The sequence below is a fragment of the Urocampus carinirostris genome, chromosome 15 (assembly GCF_059441175.1).
Source record: "Urocampus carinirostris isolate Australia breed hairy pipefish chromosome 15, RoL_Ucar_1.0, whole genome shotgun sequence".
NCBI classification, from domain to species: domain Eukaryota; kingdom Metazoa; phylum Chordata; class Actinopteri; order Syngnathiformes; family Syngnathidae; genus Urocampus; species Urocampus carinirostris.
The window spans coordinates 31,682,969-31,710,543 of NC_142363.1; the positions used below are offsets into that span (position 1 = coordinate 31,682,969).

Genomic DNA, 27,575 nt, shown 5'->3' on the forward strand with positions numbered 1-27,575 from the left:
TCCCAACATTGTTATTACTTCACAATCCGGGATGCAGAGTGCCTCCACAGATACTAGTAATAAAGATTGCAATCGTTGTGGATAGCAAAACAATCATTTTCTTTATTGACTGGAAAAATACAAGGGACCCGAAAATAAAAAGTGCACTGCAATGATCCCCGAATAACAGGCGTGATTAAAAGCTTCCCCGAAAACGAGCGCCAAAGAAATGCGTGCTGGGTTTCAAGGCTGGGACGCACATCGACTTGACAAGAGTGCAAGTACCGGTTAGCTTAACGCGCTAAGTTATGTGAACATGCCTCGAAGCGGGAAGGGGGGGGGTTTGCGCTAAAAGGAGGGATTTATAGAATGACGGGAGTTTTGCCATTTTATATTTGTGAGTCGAAGCCCAAAAAAAAAAAAGAAAGAAAACAAGAGAGCGTCAATATGTTCAAAGGGTCTCAAATAGCGTCGATATCGATATCGTCCTCTTCTTTCTCGGGCTTCGCCGCTTTCACAGTCTCCACTTTGAGCTCGCGGGCAGAAGGGGAATAAACCACCTGGAAAGGGAGAGCGTATTTTAACATTTTATTCTCCGTTTTCATTAAACTAAACACTTTTATCCAACACGACCACTCTATCAACTCAAGACTGCCCCCTCTGGCCTGCAGCATAATTGCAGCTCCAGTCTTCACTACAGGACAGGGGTGTCAAACGCTCACACCGGGGGCTAATTGTAGCCCACGGGATGATCGTTCAAGGCCCTGCCCTAATATGAAAGTTTAAAGGGACGGTGTGTATTTAGCACCTTCTAGTGGGCCTGATTAAAAATGTTACAAAATAAGACACATGGACTATGATAATCATGTTTTAAAATACTTCTGTTGCACTTCACAAGCGGCATATAGTAGTTTATTACAGTGTCCCTTTATTGTATATTGACAATGGTATCTCAGCGAATTACAGGTGTATCACAGTATCTTTCTGCCCTCTAAACAAACAACCGCACAATAACAAACCTCTAACATTAAAGCTTAGTGCAAAAACTGTTTCATATGTAACAATATTCAAAAAACTATGTGCCCCCTTCACATAAAATGACCCCCTTCGAGCAAACCTCTTTGCATCCGTTTTTGGGGGGGAAAATGGAACAGTAAGGCGCTTGCACCTTTTAGAAAAATTGAAAATATTTACTCTTGCGTAACAACACGGCCTTTTCTTACCAATTGATAAACATGTCAACGAGCGGATTTTATCGAGATCGACAGGCGAAAAGCACATGTATTCAAAATCTGTTAAGTGCTTTACCATAGAGGTTATTACGGTATATAAAGGGGTCATTTCGGTAAAGTCAATAGTTTCTACTTGCTCCAAAGTGATTTCTATACGAGGAGCACATGCCCTCTTCTTTAACATTTGCTCCATAAGTTATTTCATCAACGTTTGCACGAGGGGGGACTAGTTTTGGTGCAACCTTGTGTGTCACAGACCCGTTTTATGTCAAATTATATTTTTGCAGCCCGGCCAAATAAAAGTAATAATAACAATAAGCGCAATTCTGATAGTCGTTATATTTCCTTTCTCTTCAAAGTTACATTACGGGTTTTACCCTGAAGAGCCATGTCTAACCACATTGCATACAAAATTACAGAACGCAGATATCAATGACAATTAAGAAAACAAATTTAACTAGTATAAACTGCCCACAAGTAATTCTAAATCCGATAACATAGGAAAAAGGAATTGGATATTATCGGACACCATTTTTACTCATGGTACCACAATGTAGCTGAACCCTTTTATAATGCTCAGTTAAAATGTGGCAATGCAGGATAAAAAGGATGTGATGAGAAAATGTAACGGTCATGACATTTACATTCCTAGTGCTCAAGACTGTTGTGAAAGGATAGTGGTATGTTTGGACGCGTTCTAATGGATGGGCAGGACACCTGTATGATGTGGCAGGGGTAAACCAGCGAAAGCTCTCGGGCCCTGCTGTTGAACAGAAGAGTAACATGGCTGCTTTCTTGTGTCCCGTTTCATCTGGAGGGACGAAAGCATGACCAACTCGGGTGCCGAGGTGCTTAACTTGTTTGGGTGTTTGGGCTGGCCATGGTCAATTTTTGTGTGTTTTTTGCTACTTTTTCCTTTTTTTGTATACATGTTTGTCTTGCTGTCCGTCACCCCTCTCGAGGGGAAATATGACCAAGGTAGATAGTGATCAAGATTTGGCGCCCTCACCGCCATAATCTGGGTTCGAGTCCCGTTGCATCCAACGCAGAGCCAAGGTGTTTTACGTTGAACTCGTCACAAAGTGCACAATGTAGCACCATGAGTAAATATAGTTAGGAGACAAAATGCAATGCCTTTTCCTTTGTCATCTACAATCTTAGTAGCCTTGCTGTTAAGACTCGGCGCGCTCACTGCTGTGATCCGGAATCGAATCGCGTTACATTCGATGCTGAGACAACAAGGTCAGCAAAATTTTGTTTACTTATCGCTCGATTATGAAAATATACTTCTGTAAAACCTATGCGCACCCAAACTTGAAGCATGTTTTTGGGCCAAAACCAAGTGACCATGTACTCATCCGCGGCTCGATGGTTGCTGACCAGCGATCTAAATTATTTTACTGGACAACTAATATGCACTGTCCCTTTAGTGCAAGTGCAGCCCAGGAAATTTAGGACTCAATTACTGATTGCTTTGTTTTCATACTTTTAAAATTTTTTAAAAGATGAGAACAGTGGAATGTTTTAACTAAGTCTTTTGGGGCAGCAATTAGATTAAAGAGCTTTTCTTGTTAAAAAAAAAAAAAAAAAAAAAAAAAAAAAAAAAAATCAGGTATGGCCCAAACCCATCGAGATCCTAGTTCCAGCGACCCTCAAATAGAATCGGTGACGCTCGCTTCAAGAGCCATTACCTCGACGTTCTCGTCCTCCTCCTCTTCGTCGCTGCCTTCGCTCTCCGCCTCCTTCAGCCACTTTATGAAAGGCGCCGCCTTGGCGTGGATCTCCTTCGCCAGTTCTTTCGAGACGTACTTTTTGGAGACCTGCGGATTCAAAGGTCCCGTTAGCTCTCTATTCATACACATGGCGCTTACCTGAAAAGAGGTGGCCGGTTGGGTTTTGTGTTTAGTAGCAACAAAGGTGGATTAGCAGGTTATGGGAGTTCCACAGTAGCGCCCAAGAACGATTCATGCTCTTGCGGCGAAACCTTTTGATGCTCTTACACAACGTACGTCTATGAGGCAACTTGGGGAGGAGGTTTTGGTATGAGTCATGGGCTTAAAATGCATCATTCAGAAATGACGTTCTAATAGTAGCTTGACTTATTTTTGTGTTACCATGCCAGGAATTTGTTTGAACTTTAAAATCACTTTGTTACAAATAGTAACAAATACCAATTACTAAAACAGTCCAATGTACCACTTAGGTTAATTTCCATTCTTCTGGAATTCATTAGGGATGTCCCACAAAGTTTGTTTTGTCAATTTCTTTCTTTCTCTTAAATTAGCAGATTACTTTCTGCCAACTGTCAGAATACCTCATCCGCTAAGATTCATGTGTTGGCTCTTTATAATCATTTAAACCCTTCATAACTAAGGGGAATGATAGAGAAATTGGGTTGAAAATGACTCAAACACTATTTTTGGATTTATTTAAATTTGATATATGCTTGCGTGGGTTTCCTCCGGGCACTCCGGTTTCCTCCCACATTCCAAAGACATGAATTTCAGGTGGATTGGCCAGTCCAAATTGTCCCTAGGTGTGAATGAGCGAGTGAGTGGTCTGTCCCCGTGTGCCCTGCGATTGGCTGGCAACCAGTTCAGGGTGTCCCCTGCCCAATGATTGCTGGGATGGGCTCCAGCTCCCCCGCGACTTTACTGAGGATAAGTGGTGCAGCTAATGATTATTTATTTTATATAGATAGATATATAGATATACAGAGACAGACAGACAGAGACACAGAGAGAGAGAGACAGACAGACAGACAGACAGGCAGACACTTTAATGTGTCACAAAAAGGCATAAGGTCATTACCGCAAAGTTTGTTTTTCAACAAAAATATGTGGCTAACATGAGCAGCTAGAGGTAAAAAAAAAAAAAAAAAGAACTGATAACGCCAGAAAAACGCGAATCCGTAAGCATCACATGAGAGTTTCAGTTGTGTAATGGGTAGTAATAAGTGCTAAAACAACCACTTGGACGAACTAGCTTCGCAATATTGCCATTCAGGATTTTGTAGTAGTGAAATGGCTGCCAACCATGTCACGAGAGTCTCAAGAGGTGTAATCTAATCAAATTCTGAATTTACATTGCCAGTACCAGTTTCATGTTGTTAATTTTTTTACTTAAATTATCATCTTGTCAAAATGACAGTTTATAGTATAGGTAGAAGCACTTTGGTACACTGAAAGGACTGCTGTAAAGGGCTTTGTAATTAAAGTTCTGTACAGTTAACATTAAAATTAAAATTTTTATCATTTGTGGTCACCGTGGATCAGGAAGTAAACCAATTTATTCATTCTGGTTAAAAATTTTGCGATTGTATTATGTTTCATCTGTTTAAGTTGAGCTATATTTTATGCGTTTTTCCTCATGTTGAGGTTTTTGAGTTTTCCCTTGCCCTCATGTAAGTTTTAGATCAGGGGATGGTGTAATAATAGTCTGTTTTGCAATAATATATGGTCTGTGCAGCCCTTTGATACTCTGTGATTAAGGGCATCACAAATAAACATGACTTGTTTTGACCACCCTGTCTTCTAGACAAGTGTAAATTAATGAAGCTTATGACATGCGTTTTGGCCTTTTTAAGAATTTATTATTCCTACACCACTTAGCCATGTACCCACAAACCAATGCATTAAGAATACGATACCCTGAACAAAAACTCAAAAGAGCAGTCTAAAACATAAACAAAAAATCCCACAATGGAGAGGTCACCTTCTCAGCCCAGGCGAAGATGACATCCTCGTCCAGGAGGTCGGCGTCGTACATGTCTTTGAGGATGAGGGGAACTCTCTGCAGCAGCTGCACTTTGTGCAGCTTCACCACACACTCAAAACCGCCCAGCAGGTACTTCTGAGCCTTCTTGTTGTTATGGCAAAACTAGAAACAAAAGTTTAAAAATGAATTCATGATGCTCTTCATACTTTTAACAGGAATGCACAGGGCCTAAGGGCTTATCACACAGCACAAATCCATTTAGTGTTAAAATGAGCCTCGAGGGAGTCCCGTCAACTGATGAGACGCACCCGCAGGAAGTGTCTCTTGTACTTCTTAAGCTGCTCGCGGATGTTCTCGTCAAAGAGCAGCTCGCTGAGGATGAGCGGACCCATGGCCTTTACGTCGAGACGCTCGGCTTCGGCCAAGATCTCCTTGTCCGCTGTGTCCACTGCGCCGCTCTCCTTCCTTTGCTGTACAATGTGAAAAAGCATAAACATAAATAACGCAGGGGCTGTATATAGAGAGTAAGACTACAATACCGTAGTATAGCAATTTCTAGAAGCAACCCGTCAGTTAAGTAAGGTTTAGTTTTAGGATCCTCCAGTGGTGATGTCAATTGATGTTGTATAATTTAAAATAGGTATATTTTAGCCCCCCTTTTTTTTTTAAGAGCGGACGAAGGGCAACACAACTTAAAGTTCCTTCACAAATTTATTTTATATGCGTTTGTGCATTAGCAAGTACCTCAACAAGTGTTCTGACTTATTGTATACCATGGGTGGCCCCATGAAGTCTATCAAGGTTTTAATCCAGTTTGCGAAACAAATACTATATAGTAATATAAAATGAAATATTTAATACACCCCATAAAAATGACATTTTTCATGAATCATTAATGTGTACTGTATATTCAAATAGCCAATAGTTTTCTTGCCTTTTTTTAATCATGCATTTTATTATAGTAACAAATTTCATGCAAGAAAAAAGCTGGCCCTATTGCATTTTAGCTTTGCAAAAAAAAAATAAAAAAAAGAAAATAAACTTTTGGGCTTATAATCATGGACGTGATATTTTGCTTCAATTTTGATTGTTTTAAAAAGGAATTCGACAAAGTCAATTTGTTAACACGAACAGATTTCAGGACATAAATCATAAATGACAATTACATATATTTTTCCCCCTTCATAACTGCCAAGATATTGGATGAGACAAATTGAAAATTGCATTTCAGAATGGCTTAAGAAAATTTCAGATTTTGAATAGAAAGAAAAAAATCTAGTAGCATTCAAGTTGACGATGTCTATGGCCCACTTTCAATGCAAAAATTGTGGTCACTCTGCGATCATCTATAACTGACTATAAACATAGAAAAACTGTCACTTAAATCACATCTTAAGTCTATTTTCATTTTGTAATTTACTATAAATAAGAATAATAGTATTTTGTTTTTTACACAATTTCTGCTCAGTTCTTGAAAATCAATCTTCAGAAATTCAACACTGACTTTAACAAAGTTGTAGAAGAGATTGACTCTCTCCTCCAGGGGTTTCTCCAGATCCTCGCTGAGTGTCAGGTTTTTAGCATGGTCACTGATCTCCTCCATTCGCATCCTCTGAGCCTCCTTGGTCGTCTCTTCTCCCCAGTCGTCATCATCGTCATCTCCCTCCTGGAACGTACAATAGGTGTTAGCGGGGATGAGGACGGTTGAGATGCTCCCAGGAGGAACAGTCGACGCACCACGGGATCCGGAGCGTCAATGTTGTCCTGGTTTCCGGCCTCTTTGCTCCCAGAGCCGTTCTCCTTGTCTTTCTTGCGGTTCTTCTTCTTGGCGGCAGTGGATCCGCTTTCGGTGGCCTCTGGTGGGTTTTTCAGGATGAAGGTGCAGAGTTTGTGCCTGGTGTCAAGCATGCCACGGTACCCGCACGCCTTGCAGGAAGTGCCAATGGTTTGCTTCTTGGCGTTCACGTTCTAAGAGGGAGAAACAGAAATGAACGACCCTCCTAAGTTGGCTTTTGGAGGCCAGAGCTTCAAGGCAATCATTTACCAGGTCAGTCTCTGGGTTGTCGCACTCGGCACACAGTACAAACTTTCTGATGAACCCGTCCAGCATGTCCTGCAACTTGTTAGCCTCGTGCGAACCATTGACGATGTAACGGTCGTTTTTGGAATCAAACTGGGTTTGGGCGCCGAGTTCACAGCCGAAAAACTTGGTCGGATCTGCAGGAGAAACACAATAGTCAATAAAAAAATCCTTGTACTAGGAGAAGGTAGTCTCATTTTTGCCATTTAACAAAACCAGCAAGCCAGACTTTAGAGCAGACCCCAGGAATACAGCATCCACACCTTAAATTGTCGAATTAGACGTTATATTCAGGCAACATTCATGGCATTTTCCCCTATATACATATATGAACTAATCATCTTGCACCTGACAAGTGTTCAAGCATATGACTACTTGTCATATGTCCGATTTGTCCCCAAAATTAGCCATTATCATCCATGACGATGGCCTGCTATTTGTGTCACAGTGTCAAAGATACTGCCATGCTTTTGGCTGAACTCCCTCCAACAATAACTTTCCCTCCATTCGGTTAAAAATAAATAAAATTGTATTCTGCGAAGGTTTAAGGAGTCGACGCTACAATAAAGTTTTTTTTTTTACTGCATTTATGTGCCCAAGAATTGCAGTGATGCTAAAAGGAGGGACCAAATGTGATAACCATGGAAATAAGAATTTGCAATGATCAAAAATATCAAAGGCAGGACACATATTGTTAACCTCAGGAATATGATAGTAACCATACAAGTATATTACATACTAGAAATTACTTTACACCATTTGGTCGTTATATTAGCCAGGGATTGGAACAGATAAGCCAATAATTGGCCTCCATCCTCCATTTATATCATTTTTAATATGGACACCTACAATGGGGATTGCAATATATGCCTCTTTGTTAATTTCAGTTATGCACTGCTTACACCTTCGTCACCGTTTGCCATTAATGTTTCAATTCTTCATGGTTGTGAACAAACCGACCAAGTCCATTAATTAACTAAGCTATAAAAGACTGAGGGTACATACATGTTGGAGGCCTGTTTAGCGCCTTTGCAACATCGACCATGTTGACAATGACCGTCTTGATTCCATTTCCTTTTCCTTCCACCTAAATGAAACAAAATCATATTAAAAATAAAAACGTATTACTGAACCTTCCAGCCTATGAGTCTCATTGGAATACAAATTGTACCAGACCAAAAATATACATTATAAGAATGGTATATATAAAAAAAAAAAATAAACATGTACAAGTCACGATTTGGGGATTAGATAACACGAAAAAATATGTCACCTTGAAAGGAAATTTCAAATAAAAATTAAGTAGAGAACCCGGTATGCTAACGTTCCATGTACATGAATGTCCTAGACATGCTTGTCAGTGACGTTACATGTTAAGTTATTTAGACAATGAGCACTAAGGACATACCTACCAAATGGTAATTAGCACTCCTCTAAGAACAATGAAGACATTTTCATGCTCAAAGTCACGGCCGCGTAAACGATACAACCGCTTCCATGTCGCTTACGTCAGACTTGCCACCTCAAATTTCAACTGCATATTTCACCATTTGCAGCTTGTAATCTGCAGAACGATATTTTCTCTATGCCATTTTTGTTTTTATAATATAGAAATCCCCTTTGAGCATGTTCAAAATATTTACTTTGGTGAAATGACGCCTTATCTTCTGAGCTTATGTGTCCTGATTAGCAAGAAAGGTGCTGTTATTTTGCCTAGGTAAATATTGCCAAAATGTTGAACAGTGATTGCTGTGCAAAGTGCAAATGATCTGTGCTTTCCTGTTCTGTTACTGGATTCTGTCAACCAGCCGGCATGGGTATGCGCGGTCTACGTCGACTCAAAACAAACTGCACACGGCTACAGCTAGCTTTTAGCAGCTTGCCACATTGAAAATAAATTTATCAATTAAATCGGACTCTTTGGAAAAATAGAAGAGTAGGAAAAAAAACGGCTGAGGCAGCCTACTGCTTTCGGCTAAGCCAAAAACTCACAAGCTAACCCTGCAGAGCCTGTATTTCAGCAACGTCAGATCCATTAACTGAAATAAATGACCTGGAGCTACAATTTGTTGGTAACCACTACATTCGAAACTTTTATTTCAATAAATCGCGGAGACTGCTCGAATTGAGGACATGCGATGCTAGTGCGCAGCTGGCCGCTCTAAATTGCTCTCTTATACTGAAAGGAGATGCCCTCAATTCTGTTTCACTTTTTTTACGACAACAATAAAACCATCTAATTCAACTGCAATCATGCGTTTGCATTTGTAGATCAAAAGTTATTTTGTTGGTCGTATACTCTAAATCGGTAATGACGTTATATCAAGGCAAATTCAACCCTTTTATGAAGGTCTGAGGCCACTACGTGGATTTCTCACTTTTCGTGCGCGGTTCTGGGTCCTCATTGACCACGAAAACCAAGGGATCCCTCTACCATTTAAAAACGTGTGTTTCACAGATAAGTCTCATCGGAGTATCAGTCGCATCCCAGGCCAAACTGAATAAACTTACAACTTTTCGTCCTGAAAATAAGATACTCATACAAGAGCTCAGGGTCCGTACCTTGGCAATCAGACGGGGCATCTTGTAGCGATAGAACTGGTCTGACACGCTGCGATTGACGTTGACAGACATGTTTGCGGGCAGGCAGCGCTAGTATCAGTAAAATAAGAGGATCGTGATTGGGGACTTTCGGGGATCTTCTGTCTGGAAAAGAGGGGATGACATAAACGACTGCAAGCACGCTCGGTCTCTGACATGAAAAACGCTGTGCCGCTGTGGCCGCAAGCTCCCCGCTTGAAGGCTAAGTTTCCACCACACAGGTTCCAACGGCTGCGCAACAGCTCTGAAAGACAAATGGCCAAGAAAATTGCAAATCAGACAAATTGCTCCCTTTAACCACTGATGCAAGACACAAAAATTGCCATGGTTTAGCTTTTCCTCTAAGCTTGAGGTTGATGCCAAAACATTTACTTGTATTACTATAGTGTCCAGACACCACATGCGATTAACACTTCGAGTAAACCCCTGGGATACAATGATCCCTGCTTTATGGCGTGGAATAAGAGGTTTTCTTCTCAGCATATTCCCCGCAATACAACACCAACAACAAATAATTTTGTGTGCCATGTTTCAAACTCTGCTGTTATTCAGGGATCAGAATGGAGATTTTCATTTTCAGCTGAAATAGCCAGGGTCCAGGAATAAAGCAGGGCGGAACAGTAATCTTCCAAATATTACGTATTGAAAACCTATGTGCTCTACCATAAAAATTATTATGCTAAAATGAGACGAAAAATCAGAAGAGAAAGCGCGATTTCGCCAATTATTTTATATTACTTACATTCCTCAAAATTAGTTCCTACACAAGGTCCAAATGCCTTGTGCTTTCCTGTTCCATTATATTACGCAAAAACTAGATATTTCAGTATGATTTTGTGAGAACATTTCACACTTCAAAATTGTCAGCAAAACGAAGAACTGCTAGGCATCAATCTTTTAGATCAGTATCAATGCATGGGGACACTCCATTAATAATATAGTGGTACAGATTGCATACATTCGTCAGATGCGTTATATTGTTCAGTAGCTAGCATTGCCAGTACTATCCTCAGTTTCTCCAAATAGCGCACAATATTAATTTGACTAGCCCTTGCCAATGGTGTTAAATCGTATAGCCATTTTTGTAGTAGTTTACTGGCTATACCACACAGTTTACTACAGGTCACTACTGTCAGTTTAGTTGTCATCGCGTGGTTAGGTCAGGTGTGCGTGCAAAAAACAGTTTATACTACACACACACCAGTTATTTTAACGTTTTTAATCTAGGGTCTGGAGCCAATAACCATAAGCTTTTAATTCCCCGCGATACTGCAATTTCACATAGCGATCCCCACCTCAGAACATCTTAACGTCGTATCCTGGGCGTATACAAGACTTCAATTACAATAATCCAAATGAAATGTGAACGCAATCAATAGAGTCCCTGAGCTTTGCCTTTCTGCATTTAAAGACTTGCGACATCACGGGCAGGAAAAGAACAAACTAGACTGTTCAGTTGATTTGATCTGTGGGCTTTCTGTTGCCATTTTGCTGTTAGTTTAGCATTTGTCATCAGTTTACACAATTTTGTGAGCACAAACTAAAGAACAATGTCAACTTTTTTTAATTACATGCTTAATAGGTACTTCCGACCTTTGGAATCCAGCATGTGACCAATGAGGAAAGAAGGAAAATTCCAAGTTCTAGCATTTTAAATATGACACATCGAGTCTTCATATTTTGCTTATTTGCACTTAAGGGAGTCTAAAAATAAAGATATATTCCAGGTAAAAGCGGCCAGTTTCATTTAGGTTTTTAGCACATTTCAGACAATCAAAATACTTTGTTGACAAAAGCCACAGTTTGAAGATGAAAGTGGCAAACATTCAAATATGTATTTTATGTCCCTTAAAATGTATCAGAGTGAAGCCTTTGTAGCTTACAATGTTACACTGTACAACCTTTGATATCAAAGGTTCAAAGACAAATTTCCTGTTTACCAAATCTTGCCTGCGGGTGGAAACATTTATTTCAATTGTATTATTATTTTCGCACAATGTTGCTGCTCATCTCATTGCACTAAGCACAACTATACAAATATTTCCCATCCTAATAATCTTTTACAATGTACACGTTATAAGCAATAACAATTCTATTCTACTAATGCATGATAATTGCAGATATTCTGGACCTTTGTAGTACTCATTACTTGACTCCTGACTAATATTAAATCATACTGATCAACCTCCACGGCTCCATGCAAACTGTCGTATTTTTGTTTTTTTTTCCCCCGGAATGATGGGAAATTCCCAGGCAGCAGACGCATGCGCACAGTAGCAAACCGCTCGCTTCGTTTGCAAGCGAAAAAAAACAAAACGATACAGAGATAGAGGCTTCCGCGGCGAACTCCTTTGACTTGATTGATTTGCCGTTTTGTGATACCAATCATTGACAAATTTGCGTTTTTTCCGTACAGAGTTCCTTGTACGTCGTACTCGTCTTAAAATGCTTAAAAAAAAACATACTTTGTATGGCAAAACCGTACAGGTTGACAGGTATGATTAAGTAGTGATTCGATTAAACGTGACCATTTAAAAAGATGTAAAATGTATACTCATTTAACATTAAAATACCATGACTTGGATGTTGGAAAATGTATATTATTTGTTCTTAAGTTTTCTTAATGTTACTGCTAATGCCATTGCACGATTTTCAGATGAGCTTACAACACAGGCCAGCCTACGAGCACTTGTAATTATTGCCCTCCTTATATGCTCTTTAAAACCTTTTATTACATGTTTATCCTGCAGGGCCACATCGAATCTCATAGCAAACAATGTACCCTACGTAGTAATCAACGAAATACATTTCTATTAAAAAAATACAAAATTAACACTACCTAATACGAACGTAAATGGTACTCATGTCTATGTTTCTTGCACAATGTTGACTGCACTATGTTTACTGCTCACCTTGCACAATGTTGATTAGCTTTTTTGCACTATGATGACTATTTTTGCATCAAATGTATATGTTGACCATTTTTTGCACTACGAAAACTATTTTTGCACCAAATGCATATTACACATACCCTACGATACCAAACTGTAACATCCTATATGCAGACATTTCTTGGGTAAATTAGAACTATAACCTTATCTTCTCTGTTCCTTTATCTTCTTTTTATTTTTTACCTCACTGTGAATGTGTGAAACTGGAGTGTCATGCCCAATCTCATTATCACAATATGTTAACCCATTTTGTAACAATGACAATAAAGGTGTATTCTATTCCAATTTTATTTCTATAAAGGATACAAACATAATAATAAGGGAACCATTTCTGATTTCGGTTTTAACACTGGAAAGAAGTATTTAAATGGTTATCCACTAATCATTACACGATATGTGAGGTTGTTCTACATAGTTTTGATTAAATGAAGGGGAACATTTTTTAGGTTTAAAATAGTTTTCATTGGGGTACCATATACTGCATAAGAATCTGCTGACTAAAGGAAACCCATACAGCAGAGGACACGCAGGCAGATCAAGCCAAAAGAAAAGAACGAACAAAAGCGAGATTTTACACAAATGGTGGCTTTGAAAAGGAAAATTCTAAATAGGTTTATTCAGGCCCGTCATTGTGCAAGGGCAAACGTGTGGATGGGGCACTAGTGGATTTATCCCACACAAGGCCTGCCCTTGTTAACAACCCGTGAACATGTAAACCTCCACCAGGGTAAATAGGTAAAGATTAGTCAACTGTTTATAAGATCAGAGTCTATTTCAATTCAGGACGCTGTGGTAGAAATCCCCACAGCTATTTCAGGAGGCAAGCGCGTTAGCTAACTTAGCCCGTTAGCTTAGCATCGCTAGCTTGGCGCATAGTGCGTCATGCACACGAGTGAATGGGAGGCGCCATTTTGATAGCGCCCACTAAATAAATAGCCACCGTAGCCATGTTCCTTCCATCCAAAACATGTTAATTAAAGCACAAAATTAGACTCCAAACTTACCGTTTTCGTAAAATAAAGACATAAACACAACGCTGATCGTCCCAAGAGGCGCTGTGAACGATATCGAGGACTGCCGCTCGTCTTGAATCGAATGCAGCAGGCTTTTTGGGTGCTGTGTGACGGGGATGAAGATGAGGAAGGAGGAGGGGGCCTCGCTCGCCTTTTTTTCCCCGATTTTCTTTCCTTTAAAAGGGGGGAAACAAGTCTTGATAAGACGCACGGGACGCCGTATCCGAAATAGCGTCCTAAGTAGAGGGGGACCTGTCGGAATGAAGGGAGAAATGCGTTCTTTTTAATTGTTAAAAAAGGGAAAACGCTTATAAAGAATAAACCATTAAAAATACTGTGATAATAGGTATTCGCCATTTTACAAATCCGGGGCTTCCCCCGAATATTTCAACAGATGAACTGCTATTACGCAAGTCGAGTTTCGCTAGGTTCCAGCGTCATACGAGACCCTTTACAATAATTAACAAATTATTAATGATAACTAATCCTAAAGTTTTTACTTCGACTCAATTTCCAATTTATTTCGACATCCGACTAAATAAAATAAAAAATCATGTAAATATGAACAGGAAATAGACGGATCCCAGATGCTATATAGGCGAAAGGCCGCGATGACGTCGTTTACTCCAAATAAATCATATTAAATATATGTAGGATGATAAACCTTTGAAGTGTGTTTTGTAGCTTGGTCATAAAGTGAGAACAGCGAGTTTCCGTGTGGAGATAATGGATCGCTAAAAAAAAAACACGGGATTTGCGTGACACCTTACCTCTAGAATGTTCTCGGATCAAGATCAGTTTTGCTCCGCTTGTCGTTTTAAGCGTTAAAATGTGTCAAGTTAGCATTTGTGGCATGTGTGTTATTTCCGGGAATCGTTTTTTTGTGCCAAAATAAGTGCTATAATAAAGACGTTGAGGTGTATAGGGTAGAAAACTACCTTAATTTGTAAAATTTTATTAAAAATGAAGACTATTCTACGGAAATGTAAAGAAAAAGAGGAATGAAAGGTTTAATTAAAGCATCTCAAGGTCTCGTAGTATATTTGTTTTGAAAACACAAAATCAGAAATGAAACTTCCCTAACCTACTTCAACTCTCGTTTCTCATTGGCTGATAGTATGACGTAGGCGAATGCAGTCAGGCACGCACTTCCCCAACTTGACTAGCACAACTAGCGGAATTGAAGATGGTGAGTGTGAAGAAATCGTCTAAAAACAATCACGATCGCCGATTTAAGATCAAATTTTATGGCAATATTGCAGTAGATGATTGGGCGAAGGACATGCGGGTGATGTTGTGTATTCAACGGGGGTAAAACCGTCTTTTTTTCCGGTGACGCCTCAACTTGGAGACGGCTCGGTGGTCACATGACAGCTTCTTGCACACAATTTCAAAATGAATGACAAAAAATCACTTAAAGTCTGAGATGCAACATTTGATTCGCTCCTTATGCTGGGATTCTAATCATTATTTTGGTGTACGTGGCGCAACAATCTCGCGATTGTGACTTTTCCCTGTGGTTAGCTCGTCGTGCTAACATGCTAACGATGCAAGACGCAGGTAAATGACGTCACGTAACTTAATGTTTTATTTTGTTGCACAAACTCAGTCGTTCATTTTCACCTTGTAATTTAACGTCTTCTATTGCTTGAATGCTCTGCTTGTGGTCAAAGTTTGGCCCGTTTTAATTTAATCCAGGTTAACGTATAACATTTATTTGGATTTTGTTTTGATTCATTACAGTAGACCTCCGAGATACGATATAAACTCGTACTAAAGTGGTGATTGTAAAGCGAAATTGCAGTGTAGTGTGGGATAGAAACTTGTGCTATATAGCTGATGCATTCCAAAACCCTGTGCACTGAAAAAAACAAACATCAACATAACAAAATATGCTATAGGTTAGTATTACTCTTGTGTAATATGCTTGTAGATGTTTAAATAGCATTAAATGTAATGGAAAAATGACAATGTATTTACATTTGGTGTGATGCAACTTGAGCTGGTCGAGTTGAGTGGCGGGTGGATGCAGAGGGGTGGAGGATATGGGAACGTGGGATTCGAAATCAAATAGATTTGTAAAAATCCTTTTACAAGGATTGGCATGCCCTTAGGAGATTTCCCAGCATTAATAATCTCTTTATTTTGATTAATATTCCTGATCATTGATTGGTTATAGGTATGCAACTCAATGAGAGTAACAATTTGATTTTTTGATGATTGCAAGCTTTGTTTTCATGGTTATCATGCTTTTACTTATCGCTTTAGCATTCTTGCAAACTGTGGGACCCGCAGCGAGTAAAAACAGGACAAAAATACATAATTGTATCGTTGACTTGTTGTGGATGCCGTTTTGTGGGGAAAATGCTGTAAAACGCCATATTCCACACCATTAATTGGAAATGTTGTGAACAGGAGCTTAAAACACCTTATTACACACCATTAGTTGAAAATGCCTTAAAGAGGGGCCTAAAGACGTCTTATTTCCCACCATTAGGTGAAAATGCCTTAAAGAGGGGCTAAAAAACATCATATTCCACACCATTAGTTGAAAATGCTGTGAAGAGGGGCTGAAAAACAGCATATTCTACACTATTGGGTGAAAACGCCATAAAGAGTGGCTTAAAAACATCTTATTACACACCATTAGGTGAAAATGCCTTTAAGAGGGGCTAAAAAACATCATATTCCACACCATTAGATGAAAATGCTGTAAAGAGTGGCTGAAAAATAGCGTATTCTATAACACCCTAAAGAGGGGCTTAAAAACATTTTATTCCACATCTTTAGGTGAAAATTCCATAAAGAGGGGCGTATAAATATTATATTTTACACAAAATGTCATAAAAAGGGTAAAAAAAAATCTCATATTCCACACCATTAGGTGAAAATGTCATAAAGAGGGGCTTAAAAGCCTCATATTCCACAGCATTATTTGAAAATATTGTAAAGGGGGGCTGAAAAGTTGCTTATTCTTTACTATAATGTAAAAATCCCATGAAGAGGGACTTAAAAACATCTTATTACACACCATTAGGTGAAAATGCTATAAAGAGGAGCTAAAAACATCATATTCCACACCAATAGTTGAAAGTTGCCTTAAAGAGGGGCTTAAAAACATCTTATTCCCCACCATCAGGTGAAAATGCCGTAAAGAGGGGGTGAAAAGTAATTGTATTCCACACTATTAGGTGGAAATGCCATAAAGAGGGGCTTAAAAAACATCTTATCCCGCACCATAAAGTGAAAACGTCTTAACGGGGGTTCCTTATCCTGGAGTCTACTGAATTAAGAGCCTTAAACCTTGATTTAATTTAAATTCCATGGGTATGTGAACTCACCTAAAAATAAAAATGAAATGTTTTACTACGAAGACACGTTTTAATATCAGTTTAGGGTGCTTTACTTTCAAATTGTTTGCTAACCTGAATCCGCATTCAACAATCGAAATAATCGCATTACATCTTCAATGAATTCTGTTTTGATTCATCTTCATCTGTCCGTCCATTTATATCTGAGTTCTAATTTCCGTTCCTCCTGTTTTTCTTCTCCCCCCTGCTCGTTTTCCGTCTCTCCATCCGACCCCGTCCAAACCATTTTGTGTTTTTTTTTGTTGCAATAACGTTTCCTCCCTTGTGTCATTCTATCCACACGCACATTCCCTTCTTCCATCCTGCTCACCTGTCTCCAATCAACCAGGCTGGCCACCGGGTAAGTAGATGCTAATTGTTAGCTAGCGCCAAACTCCGGACCCCGCGTCGCCAAACATGGACGCTTCTACAAATTCGCATTAACAAAAACGGAGGGTTGTTTGTTTAAACACGCTTCTCGGTTTGCCTTCTCCTATTAGCGGGGTTCGTACGGGTGCTTGAAATCCTTGAAAATGCTTATAACGTTGTGTTATGGGTGAAGTGATTGAAAATGCTTGAAATTGTTGCCATCGCCATGTTTCTTGACAGTCTGACTCCCTTGACCATGTAATAGATTTTTTTTAAGTGAGTGAAAATGCCTCGGACACACCTCTGGTGGCTTGTGATGTGGCGTCGTCATGTGAAGCGTCACCGCCCCCTACTGGTTGCACCCAAGAGGACAGCTCTATTTAGAAAACCAGCTTTTTTGCTCGGCTCCTCAGATGTATTTATTTTTTTAAATGTGTTTCCGGGGTGAAGTGGTTAGCACATTCGCCCGACACACAAAAAGTCCCTGGTTGGAGACCGAGTGGAAACAGATGTTGGCCTGGAGAGGGATGGGTGCCACCAGGCTGTACTTGCCCAAGACACAACACAGAATCTGGTGCCCCTACAATCCTAGTGGTTAAGGGATCCAACCAACCAACCAATGATGTATCAATAATAAGGAAAAATTCCCATGTTTTGGAAGGGAATCCCTGAAAAACACATGAAATATAAACTTAAAATGCAAAACTATTTTTTTTTTACATAGTAAACAGATTTAAAGTCAAACGACTACACTAAATCCCTAAAAATGCTAATCAATATAAAAGTTAAAAATATTAACTTTTCAATTATGTAAATGATAAAATGCATACTAAAATAACTATTTACATATCCGTTTCAACCACTTTCACACATTCTGAAAAAACGCAAAAACTATAACTTATAATAGATAAAACAAAAGAAAAAAACATACAGTTCTTTCTTTTTTTGTCTCCGGTATTGAACTCCATTATTACCCAACACTTACAGAGCCTTATCCGTGTGACATATCAAAGCACAACGGCAGAATTCACATCAGTTTATAGCAGCCTACTGACACAAAAGGGATCATAGATAGGAAATCTAGCTATATTTGCTAGCAGCAAGATAGCGACTTTATTTCAACATGAGACCGATCTTTACATACACACGAACAGCAAAATTCATATGTATAGTTGTATAGTGGGGCTAAAACATCTTAATCCACATGTAAAGTGGAATAGTCATAAGGCGGGGTCGCCCTGTCCTGGGAATCTGCCTTTTGATAAAAAATAATTTAGAATATATTCTATAACTTTATTGAGGTAAATTCCTTTGAGCATATTTATGTACGGTATGTTGTGGTTTTTTGTTTTGTTTTAATACTTAAAAACTAATATGTGTGGCCTCCAGTTGGCTGTCTGACACTCAACTTTCCATCAAAGACACAAACAAAGACTGAGTTCAGACAGACAATTCACTCCGCTTTTTACTTCCTGGTACGGAAGCCCACCAGTGACAAAATGCGATGAATGAAAACTGCTATGTCAATCATAATCATGTTGCTAAATCACATTAACAACTATAAAATATTACTATTATTTAAAGTACAATTAGTATATAATTGTTTTCATTATTTTGACGTATCAAAACATCACACCCTCAATATTCATGTATTTAATTTTAATATTTTTTAATTATATCATGTATTAAAAACCTTTTTGTATACTTTTACTTTCATCTATTTCTTTTTCTGGGAGAGTTTCTGTTACCTTATCATTCCTCATAGCATCATGTGTAATGTTTGACCACTAGATGGCACTGTTGTGCAATGCGAACGAAAACCATTGCCACAGCAGGTAAGATGCCAGACAAACATGGCGGCGACTTCTGGGTTGGGATTCCACTATGTAAAAGGAATAAAAATTTCTCAACCCATGATTTTTATTAAAAAAAATAGCTTTGGTATAATAGTTCAACTATTTTTTCCCTAACATTCAAATCAATTCTTTTTTTTGTACCACTAGGAGGCACTCAATATTGCACACTGTCCCTTTTAATTAGAATTTTTTGGGTCCTGACTCCTGTCAATCTAGTCGTAGGAAGCAGAGATACAGGACAGAGAATGACCAGTGAAACTAAACCGAGCTTAAAGGGACAGTGTATTATTTAGTGCCACTTAGTGGTTATAAAAAAGTGTCATTTATTTCACACATTTATTTACATAAAAAGCAAAAATACATGAACTGTCATAAGAAATGTAATTTACATATTTATATGGAGCTGACATCATTTTCGGACATCTTGCTGCTACGTGCACCACCCCGTAAAACAAATTGCGAAAAATCCAAGAAAAATGGTGTGTTTTGGTGACTTTGAGCCTCCATAGTTCATATTTTTCCTGTACTACACTACAGATTACAGCCACACCTGGTGGTCAAATAGTACACACTATCCCTTTAAGAATCAAGAATAGGCCCCACCCACTAATTTTGATGCATAGCAGGAGTCATTTTTCCATAAATGGTAAAAAAGGATATTTGATAAAGGACGTTTTAAAATGAGAACGTTTTTTTTCCTTAAAATTGATTAACAAGAAATTATAATTTGTTATTTTTTTAATTAATTACATTTTAAAATATTATGAACCCCAGAAAAAACATTAATCTGTATCACATGTGTAAATGATTAATAGTAAGATATTTCTCTAAAAAAAAAAAAGAATGAATTAATATATTTTAAAAAAATAGTAATTACATATTTTGTTATGAGTTTATTTTGAAAAATAAAACCCATATTACATAACTACATGTCATTGAGCAATATTTTTTATTCAATCATTGCATTTTGGCACTCTTGGGATTCCATAGGTACTCACTCAAAAGAACCCGTGTGTGTGCTTTGGTGTTCCTCAGGGAGATGTTCTAAGTCCACCCTTTTTAACACTTTCCTTTTTTCACGCAGTTGGTCTTAGTCTTGGGCGACCTGCACATCCCCCACCGGTGCAACACGCTGCCGGCCAAGTTCAAGAAGCTTCTGGTGCCGGGCAAAATCCAGCACATCCTTTGCACGGGAAACCTGTGCACTAAAGAGAGCTACGACTACCTGAAGACGCTCGCCGGGGACGTCCACATCGTACGCGGGGACTTTGACGAGGTGAGGAGCGCCTGGTAGGGAGACCGGTTAGTTCTAGGGGGTGGGCAAGCTTTTTGGGTTCTTTGGCAGAAGAGCCAGAAAGGATAATGGTTTTCTTTTTAGTATCTGCCAATTCAGTGTCTTGTTACGATCTCATCAAAGTGGTTTTATAAGCCAATGCCTTCTGAATCTCTGGTAGATAAAAACATTAAAAAAGTAGGACTTTTCTGTAATCTATGTGTCAATGTTTAAATAACATCCATCCATTTTCTTCTGCTTATCTGGGGTCGGGGGAAAGCAGCCTCTGCATGGAAGCCCAGACCTCCCTATCCCCAGCCACCACTTCCAGCTCATCCGACGGGATCCTTAGGCGTTCCCAGGCCAGCCTAGAGACACGGTCTTTCCAGGATGTCCTGGGTTGTCCCCGGGGCCTTGGGATATGCCTGGGAACACCTCCCAAGGGAGGTGTCCTGGAGGCATCCTTATCAGATGCCCGAGCCACCTCAACTGGCTCCTCCTAATGCGGAGGAGCAGTGGCTCTACATAGAGTCTATCTGGATGACTGAGCTTCTCACCTTACCTCTAAGGGAAAGCTTAGCCACCCTGCGAGGAGACTCATTTCAGCTGCTTGTATCCGTGATATTGTTCTTTTGGTCAAGACCCAAACTTCATGAGTGTAGGTGAGGATAGGAACGTAGTCAGACCGTTAATCGAGAGCTTTGCCTTTTGGCTCAGCTTCTTCTACACCATGATGGACTGGTACAGGTTCCCTATGACGGTAGATGCTGCTTGGATCTGTTTGTCCATATCCCGTTCCATCCCACCCTTGCCCGTGAACAGGACCGTGGGGTACTTGAACTCCTCCCCTTGGGGCAGGATCTCAACCCCAACCCGGAAGGAGCACGGCACCCTTTTTCGGGTGAGTACCAAGGGTCGGACTGGTAGACTAAGAGGTCTATCCCAGCCGCTTCACACACTGCCGCGAACTGCTCCAGTAAGAGCTTAAGATCACAACTTAAGGAAGCCCACAGCACCACATCATCTGCAAAAAGCAGAGATGCAATTCTGAGGCCCCCAAACCGGACCCCAGGCTCCGCCCAGAAATCCTGTCCTAAAAAGTAATGGACAGAATCGTGGACAAAGGGCAGCCGTGGCGGAGTCCAATTCCCACTGGAAACAAATTCGACTTAATGCCGGCAATGCAGACCAAACGCTGTCACCGAGTATATAGGGACTGCACAGCCTGGATAAGACTGTAGTACCCCATAGTACTGAAGCTCCCTCTACAGGGCTCCCCAAGGGACACGGTCAAAAGCCTTCTCCAAGTCCAGAAAACCTATGTAGACTGAATAGGCAAACTCCCATGCACCCTTGAGGACCCTGCAGAGTGTTTAGAGTTGGTCCACTGTTCCACGGACCGAACGAAAACCAAACTGCTCCTTTTAAATCAGAGATTCATCTTCTTGATGGACCATCCTCTCCGGTACCCCCAAATAGACCTTACCAGGGAGGCTAAGAAGTGTGATTCCCCTGTAGTTGAAACAAACTCCCCGGTACCCCTTCTTGAAAAGGGGGACCACCATTACAGAGGTACTGTCCCCGATGTCCACGCGATGTTGCATTGTTGACACGCCTACAACATCCAGACCCTTAATGAACTCCAGGCGTATCTCATCCAAACCTGGGGCTTTGCCACTGAGGAGCTTTTCAACCACCTAAGTGACTTCAAACCCAAAGATATGAGAGCCCACCTCAGAGTCCCCAGGCAAAGACGCGTTAGTGGAAATAAGGAGGTCTTTGAAGTTTTCTGCCCACTGCTTCACAACGTCCGGGGTCCAGGTCCGCAGTGCCCCATCTCCACTATGATTAAATACCATTGTAGGTAAAATGAAGTAAAAGAAAAATGTTATTTTGTTTACCTTTTTGGTGTGATGTTATTTTAGCTGGTTGAGTAGAGTAGCTGGCGGATGCAGCCTTAGAACAGAGGTGTCAAAGTTGAATGAATAGAGGGCCAAAAAAACGATTATACTACAATCCGAGGGCTGGACAGCTCGAATGTTCATTGAAAAAAAAAAAAAAGATTCATATAGCTTAGTGAACTTAAAATACCCTTCTAAAATCAAACGACTTTATATCAACATGGTCAGATAAATAAGGCAAGTTTCTTTTTGCATAAGATTATAGTCTGTTAAATGAATGCTCTGGAGGAAGTAGCCATCCAATCATATTGAAGGGCATATGTACATCAAACTCAAGTTCTGTCATCCATGTCTCACGTGTGCATCACTGTTGCATTGTGGGAAATATAGTATGTGTGTGTCCAAGATCTGCTGGCACAGCAAGCCGGTGCTAATAATGACTGAGGCTGTAGAAAACTCGTGGGCCGGATATGACTTTCAGGCTTTGACACGTGTGCTTTCGATTTTAGTTTCTTTTAATGAATAATAAAAACAATTGTCGATTGGTTATGGCCATCTTCCTTAGCGGTACACGATACGTCTACCCTATGGGTATCCCTAGGTAATAACCAGTTTAATTTCCATTGTTATCTTTTTGCTTCTTCCTTTAGCATCGCTGGAAGTAAAAAAGTAAACAGTATTGTATCGCCAATTTGCAAAGTCTCTGAACTGATTCTATTCTATGGGGCGGCAGTGGCTCAGGAGGTGGAGCGCTCGTCTTGGGACCAAGAGATCGCAGTTCGAGTCCCGACTCCTCCGTGTTACATGTCGAAGTGTCCTTGGGTAAGACACTGAACCCCTAATACCCCCAATCAGCAGGTTAGCGCCTTACATGGCTGCACGGCTGCTATTGGGAAATGTGAAGCACACTGTAAAGCGCTTTGGGAAGTCTTGACTTGAAAAGCCCTATATAAATGCAGATCATTTCATTCTTAACTGAAATAAGATAGGCATTGTGGGAAGTAGTTCAGCTAACGGCATACATGATCAAACCGCGCAAAATAACGTTTTTGATGTTGCGTCGTGGGGAAAATGCTACTAAGATTGACAGAAATAAAAAAAGGAGTTAGTCTACGCCTGTTCTTAGCTCTTGCTTGTGTATTGGTGCAGAACCTGAACTACCCGGAGCAGAAAGTGGTGACGGTGGGCCAGTTCAAGATCGGTCTGATCCACGGCCACCAGGTGATCCCCTGGGGGGACATGGCCAGCCTGGCTTTGCTCCAGAGGCAACTGGATGTGGACATCCTCATCTCGGGTCACACGCACAAGTTCGAGGCCTTCGAAAACGAAAACAAGTTCTACATCAATCCGGGATCCGCCACAGGAGCCTACAACGCGCTAGAAAGGTACCAGGGGATTCTTTTTTTTATGATCCGATTATTTTTGGGGGGGAACATTGTGAGAAATCTGGTGGGCAGGGCTGACTCTGGAGGAGAAAGGATCCTGGCGCTGGCCTGAAGACTATAAACAGCTGTCGTCATGTTGTTATGCTTGTGTGCCAGAATCGGAGAAATAATACTTTAGTTATTGTTAATTGGTCTTACTGGTTACCAGCGGATACTCCGGAGTAAAGAAAAACAAGAGTTGTGGTAAAAAAGATTGGACCGAGGCACTCATCATAAATGCTCAGGTTTACAGCACACACCTCATATTAGGTAAGAGCACAGGTGTCAAACAGGCGGCCCGCGGGCCAGATCAGGCCCGCTAAGGGATTGAATCCGGCCCGCGAGACAACACTCAGAGAAGTGCAAGAGAAAAACTAGCTGCAGGTTGAAATATTTCAACTTGATGTTGCCAAAGCCAGGTGTCTCGATCAAAGACTGTACTTGTATTTCTCTTTCTTTTCCACCCCTTTTCTCCCACTCTCTGTGCCTCTTTTTCTCTTCCTTTGTTGCTCTTTGTCTCGTTCTCTCTCTGTGTCTTTTATCCCCTTTTGCTCTAACTTCCTTTTTTCATTTTCTCTTTCTCTCTTCATACCCTTCGCACTTTCTTTTCTCTCCTTCTGTCTTTCTATTTCTCTTTGGATTTCTTTCTTCCTCTCCCTTTCTTTTCCCCCTCTCTCACAACTTTTTATCTTTTGTTTCTCACGCTCTCCCCCTCTCTTTGTCCCGTCCTCTCTCCTTTCCCCTCCTACTTTTTCATATTTCTTTATCTCTTTTTCTTTCTCTAATGTACTAGTCCGGCCCCCAACAGAATGTTTGTTCTATCGTGTGGCCCCCGAGTTAAAATGACTTTGACATTTCTGGGTAAGAGAAATTAAACTTACGGTTGTTACTATCAAGACTATATTACTTATGATTACGGCTAAGTATCTTTATTTTATTAGCTTCAGCTAACTGTTAGCCTAATGTCAAACGGGGTCAAAATAAATAAAAATACAGTAGGCACAATCGTTGGGCATACAATTTATCAGATACATTTGATCATGTATTTGTGTTTTTTAAAGGAGAAGCATCTCTTGATGGCATTTAGGGTACATGCTAACTGTTAGCTAAAGCTAAGAAAATAATAAGATACTTTACCAATATAATAAGTAACATGGGGGTCGATAGTAGCAATCATAAACGTTTAATTCCTCTTACCTGATTTGAAGTGTGTGCTGCAAACCCCAGCCTTTTTGATGAGTGTCTCGGTCCAATCTTTTCGCTTGAATGCCTTTACCACAACACTCTTCTTTGATCAAGAGTGTTGTTAGGGAATAAATATTAAAATGTACCATTTACCAAATTGTTCGGACTAGTTATGACTCCGTTAACCAAACAGAACCTGCATTGACCTAACAATGCGCGCTCGTTTCTTGATGGGAAAAGATGGACAAGAATAGCTGACATTTTCACACGGGGGCAGATTTAATTTCTCAAAATAATTTAGCTATGTGAACTCCATCGAATATATGGACGAATTAGTGTCGCTCGAGTCTCTGTCAATCCTCCTCTCTCGATTTTCTTTCTTCCTTCTCCCGGCCCACGTTTTTTTCCCGCAAGCTGGTGTGCCGGCTCCTACCTTGGGCGTGCCAGGAAAGCCTCCTCGCCTCGATGTCTGAAATGGTCAAAACATCCCCGAGCATTTCTACGTCACCAGGGCCGTCTGTGTCGAAGTGCTGATTATCTTATCAGCCCTTTTTCCCAGTTCAGATTCAGATATACTATGTCATTCTTGTACACATGTATACAGAACGAAATGTCGATACATCTGACCCGCACAGTTTTCTTGAATGTACAGATATAAATAAATGTTGTACTGAGTTAGAGTATGGAAGTACTGATAATATGCTAAATAATTTGTAGCTATGTATAGTATTATACACTAGTGCGAAGAGTGCAAGAGGAGCAGCTAACCAGATGTACAAAATGGGCAGTCAGGTAAACAAGTTGCTATACAATAACAAGGGAGTACGGTAGTGCAGAGAACAGATGTGCAAGAGGAGCAGCTAACCAGATGTGCAAAATGGGCAGTCAGGTAAACAAGTCATACAATAACACTGGAGTACGATAGTAGATACGATGTAGTTCCCCGCTGTTCCTGTAAACATCATTCTTTACTAGGTTGCATTGACCTCGCCCCACAGCTCAGCCAGTGAATATCTTTTGCATTTAAATGTCATTTGTATTTGATCATACAAAATCCTTTATAGTCGAATGTATTACTTCAGTGTCCGCTGGAATCCTGTAAATCTTCAATTTACAAACACACAACTTGTAGTAACGACAGCTTTGTTTTCCTCTGTCTTCTAACCAGAGAGGGTATTTTGCCTCCAGCTTCGATTGTGACGTCACCTGTGACCTAGGCTATATAAGGCTATATATTTGCAGTTTATGGTCTTTTCCCCCTATTTTTCAGCAACATAATCCCATCATTCGTGCTCATGGACATCCAGGCGTCCACGGTGGTGACGTATGTCTACCAGCTGATCGGGGATGACGTCAAAGTGGAACGAATTGAATATAAAAAGTCCTAAAAATGCTGTTTCGTTTATTTTCCACTTGGGGGCAGTGTCTGCCCTGTAATATATTGTTCATATTTTTTCTTTGTCTTAAGAGTCTGAATCGTCTAAATATACTGACCACATTTCTTTCACATGCTAAATTAGCAAAGAATTTTTAGCTTCCTTATTCTTTCTTCGCAAAAAAATAAATGACTTCACTCCACTTGTTTTGACTTTGACTGTACAATAAACACCACGCTTAGTTTTAAAAACTATTGGTTGGAATGTAGTTTGTTACGGATGATTACATTTTCTATTACGAAATACAGTGATTTTATTCTATTGAACATTTTAATAATACAAGTAACAACCACAAATTAAAACTAAATATGTCGAGGCTTTATCTAGGTGGATAAATATACCTAATTTCAATCGTTTTGTCGTTATTTCAAGTATTATGCTAATTGAAAATCCACATTTTTGCGTAGCTAGCTAACGAGTACATTCGAGAATTCGAACAAATTTACCTCATTTTGAGAAAAATCCTCATGTTATTGACTTGAACATCGCTCCGCGTGTTAACTGTTGATTATATGAAAAGTATATAGTATTAGTAATATATAGTATAAAAGCAATAACATTATCAATACCGTAGGAGGCGCTCGTCTTGGGACCGAGAGCTCGAGGTTCGATTCCCAGCTCCTCCAACAAAAATGTCGAAGTGTCTTCGGGTTAGCCACTCCTTGGGCATGGCTGATATCGGTGTGTGTGTGTGTGTGAATGGGTGTGAAGCACAGTGTACAGCAGAACGTCTTCAGTGATTTAAAGTGATATATGTATATAAATACCACTTACTGCCACCTAGCGGTGGTGGTGGGATAAAATCCTATATAATTTCCGGTACTTGTTTCATCTTTGAAATATTTTGCTGATTGGAAATTCATGCGAAGTATTTTTCAATAAATTCACGAATTTACCTCAAAGAAATGTAGTTATGGGTTGTGATATTAACCCGTAAAACTTAATTCGTGTATTTTCACATAAAAATACCATAGTCCTTGTATCAAACAAAATGAAGCTAAAAATTCGAAACAATTTAAATCAATTTTATCATTAATTTGCTTACACGGGAGTCGATGCTACCACCTAGTGGCGGTGGAAGAAACGAAAACAAAGTTAAATTACTTTTGTCTTCATTTGAAATATTTTCCTTCTAAAAAAATCGCATTCTCAGTTTGATATTTCTTAACAAATCAAATTTACCTCATTAAGAGAAAACAATCATGTAA

At 39.9% G+C, this 27,575-nt stretch overlaps 2 protein-coding genes across 3 annotated transcripts; one reads left to right on the top strand and one right to left on the bottom strand.

Moving 5' to 3' along the window:
* Positions 1 to 75: 75 nt before the first annotated feature.
* Positions 76 to 14,475, bottom strand: eif5 (eukaryotic translation initiation factor 5). 2 transcript variants are annotated; one of them, XM_088354179.1, is made up of 11 exons: positions 14,344 to 14,475; positions 13,565 to 13,825; positions 9,571 to 9,853; positions 8,014 to 8,095; positions 6,973 to 7,145; positions 6,666 to 6,896; positions 6,433 to 6,594; positions 5,237 to 5,398; positions 4,926 to 5,090; positions 2,903 to 3,031; positions 76 to 539 (listed from the first exon to the last, which is right to left on the bottom strand). In XM_088354179.1, exons 3-11 carry the CDS (start codon positions 9,640 to 9,642, stop codon positions 441 to 443), a joined length of 1,275 nt encoding a protein of 424 aa, XP_088210305.1. In that variant the 5' UTR covers positions 9,643 to 9,853; positions 13,565 to 13,825; positions 14,344 to 14,475; the 3' UTR covers positions 76 to 440. The 2 variants fall into 2 exon arrangements, with proteins under 2 accessions (XP_088210305.1, XP_088210306.1); XM_088354180.1 differs by lacking the exon at positions 14,344 to 14,475 and adding an exon at positions 14,238 to 14,259.
* Positions 14,476 to 14,695: 220 nt separating this feature from the next.
* Positions 14,696 to 26,509, top strand: vps29 (VPS29 retromer complex component). Its single transcript, XM_088354823.1, has 4 exons — positions 14,696 to 14,762; positions 20,233 to 20,424; positions 23,472 to 23,707; positions 26,202 to 26,509. The coding sequence occupies exons 1-4, from the start codon at positions 14,760 to 14,762 to the stop codon at positions 26,317 to 26,319; spliced, it is 549 nt and encodes a 182-aa protein (XP_088210949.1). The 5' UTR covers positions 14,696 to 14,759; the 3' UTR covers positions 26,320 to 26,509.
* Positions 26,510 to 27,575: the final 1,066 nt, after the last annotated feature.

Bases quoted from the DNA above. Each gene is read 5' to 3' on its own strand.
- eif5 (XM_088354179.1), bottom strand. From the start codon at position 9,642: ATGTCTGTCAACGTCAATCGCAGCGTGTCAGACCAGTTCTATCGCTAC. The intron at 6,897-6,972 runs GTAAATGATTGC...TCTCCCTCTTAG, and splicing joins ACAACCCAGAGACTGACCTG to AACGTGAACGCCAAGAAGCA. The intron at 540-2,902 runs GTAATGGCTCTT...CTCCCTTTCCAG, and splicing joins AGGAGGACGAGAACGTCGAG to GTGGTTTATTCCCCTTCTGC.
- vps29 (XM_088354823.1), top strand. The intron at 20,425-23,471 runs GTGAGGAGCGCC...GTATTGGTGCAG, and splicing joins TACGCGGGGACTTTGACGAG to AACCTGAACTACCCGGAGCA. The intron at 23,708-26,201 runs GTACCAGGGGAT...CCTATTTTTCAG, and splicing joins GCCTACAACGCGCTAGAAAG to CAACATAATCCCATCATTCG.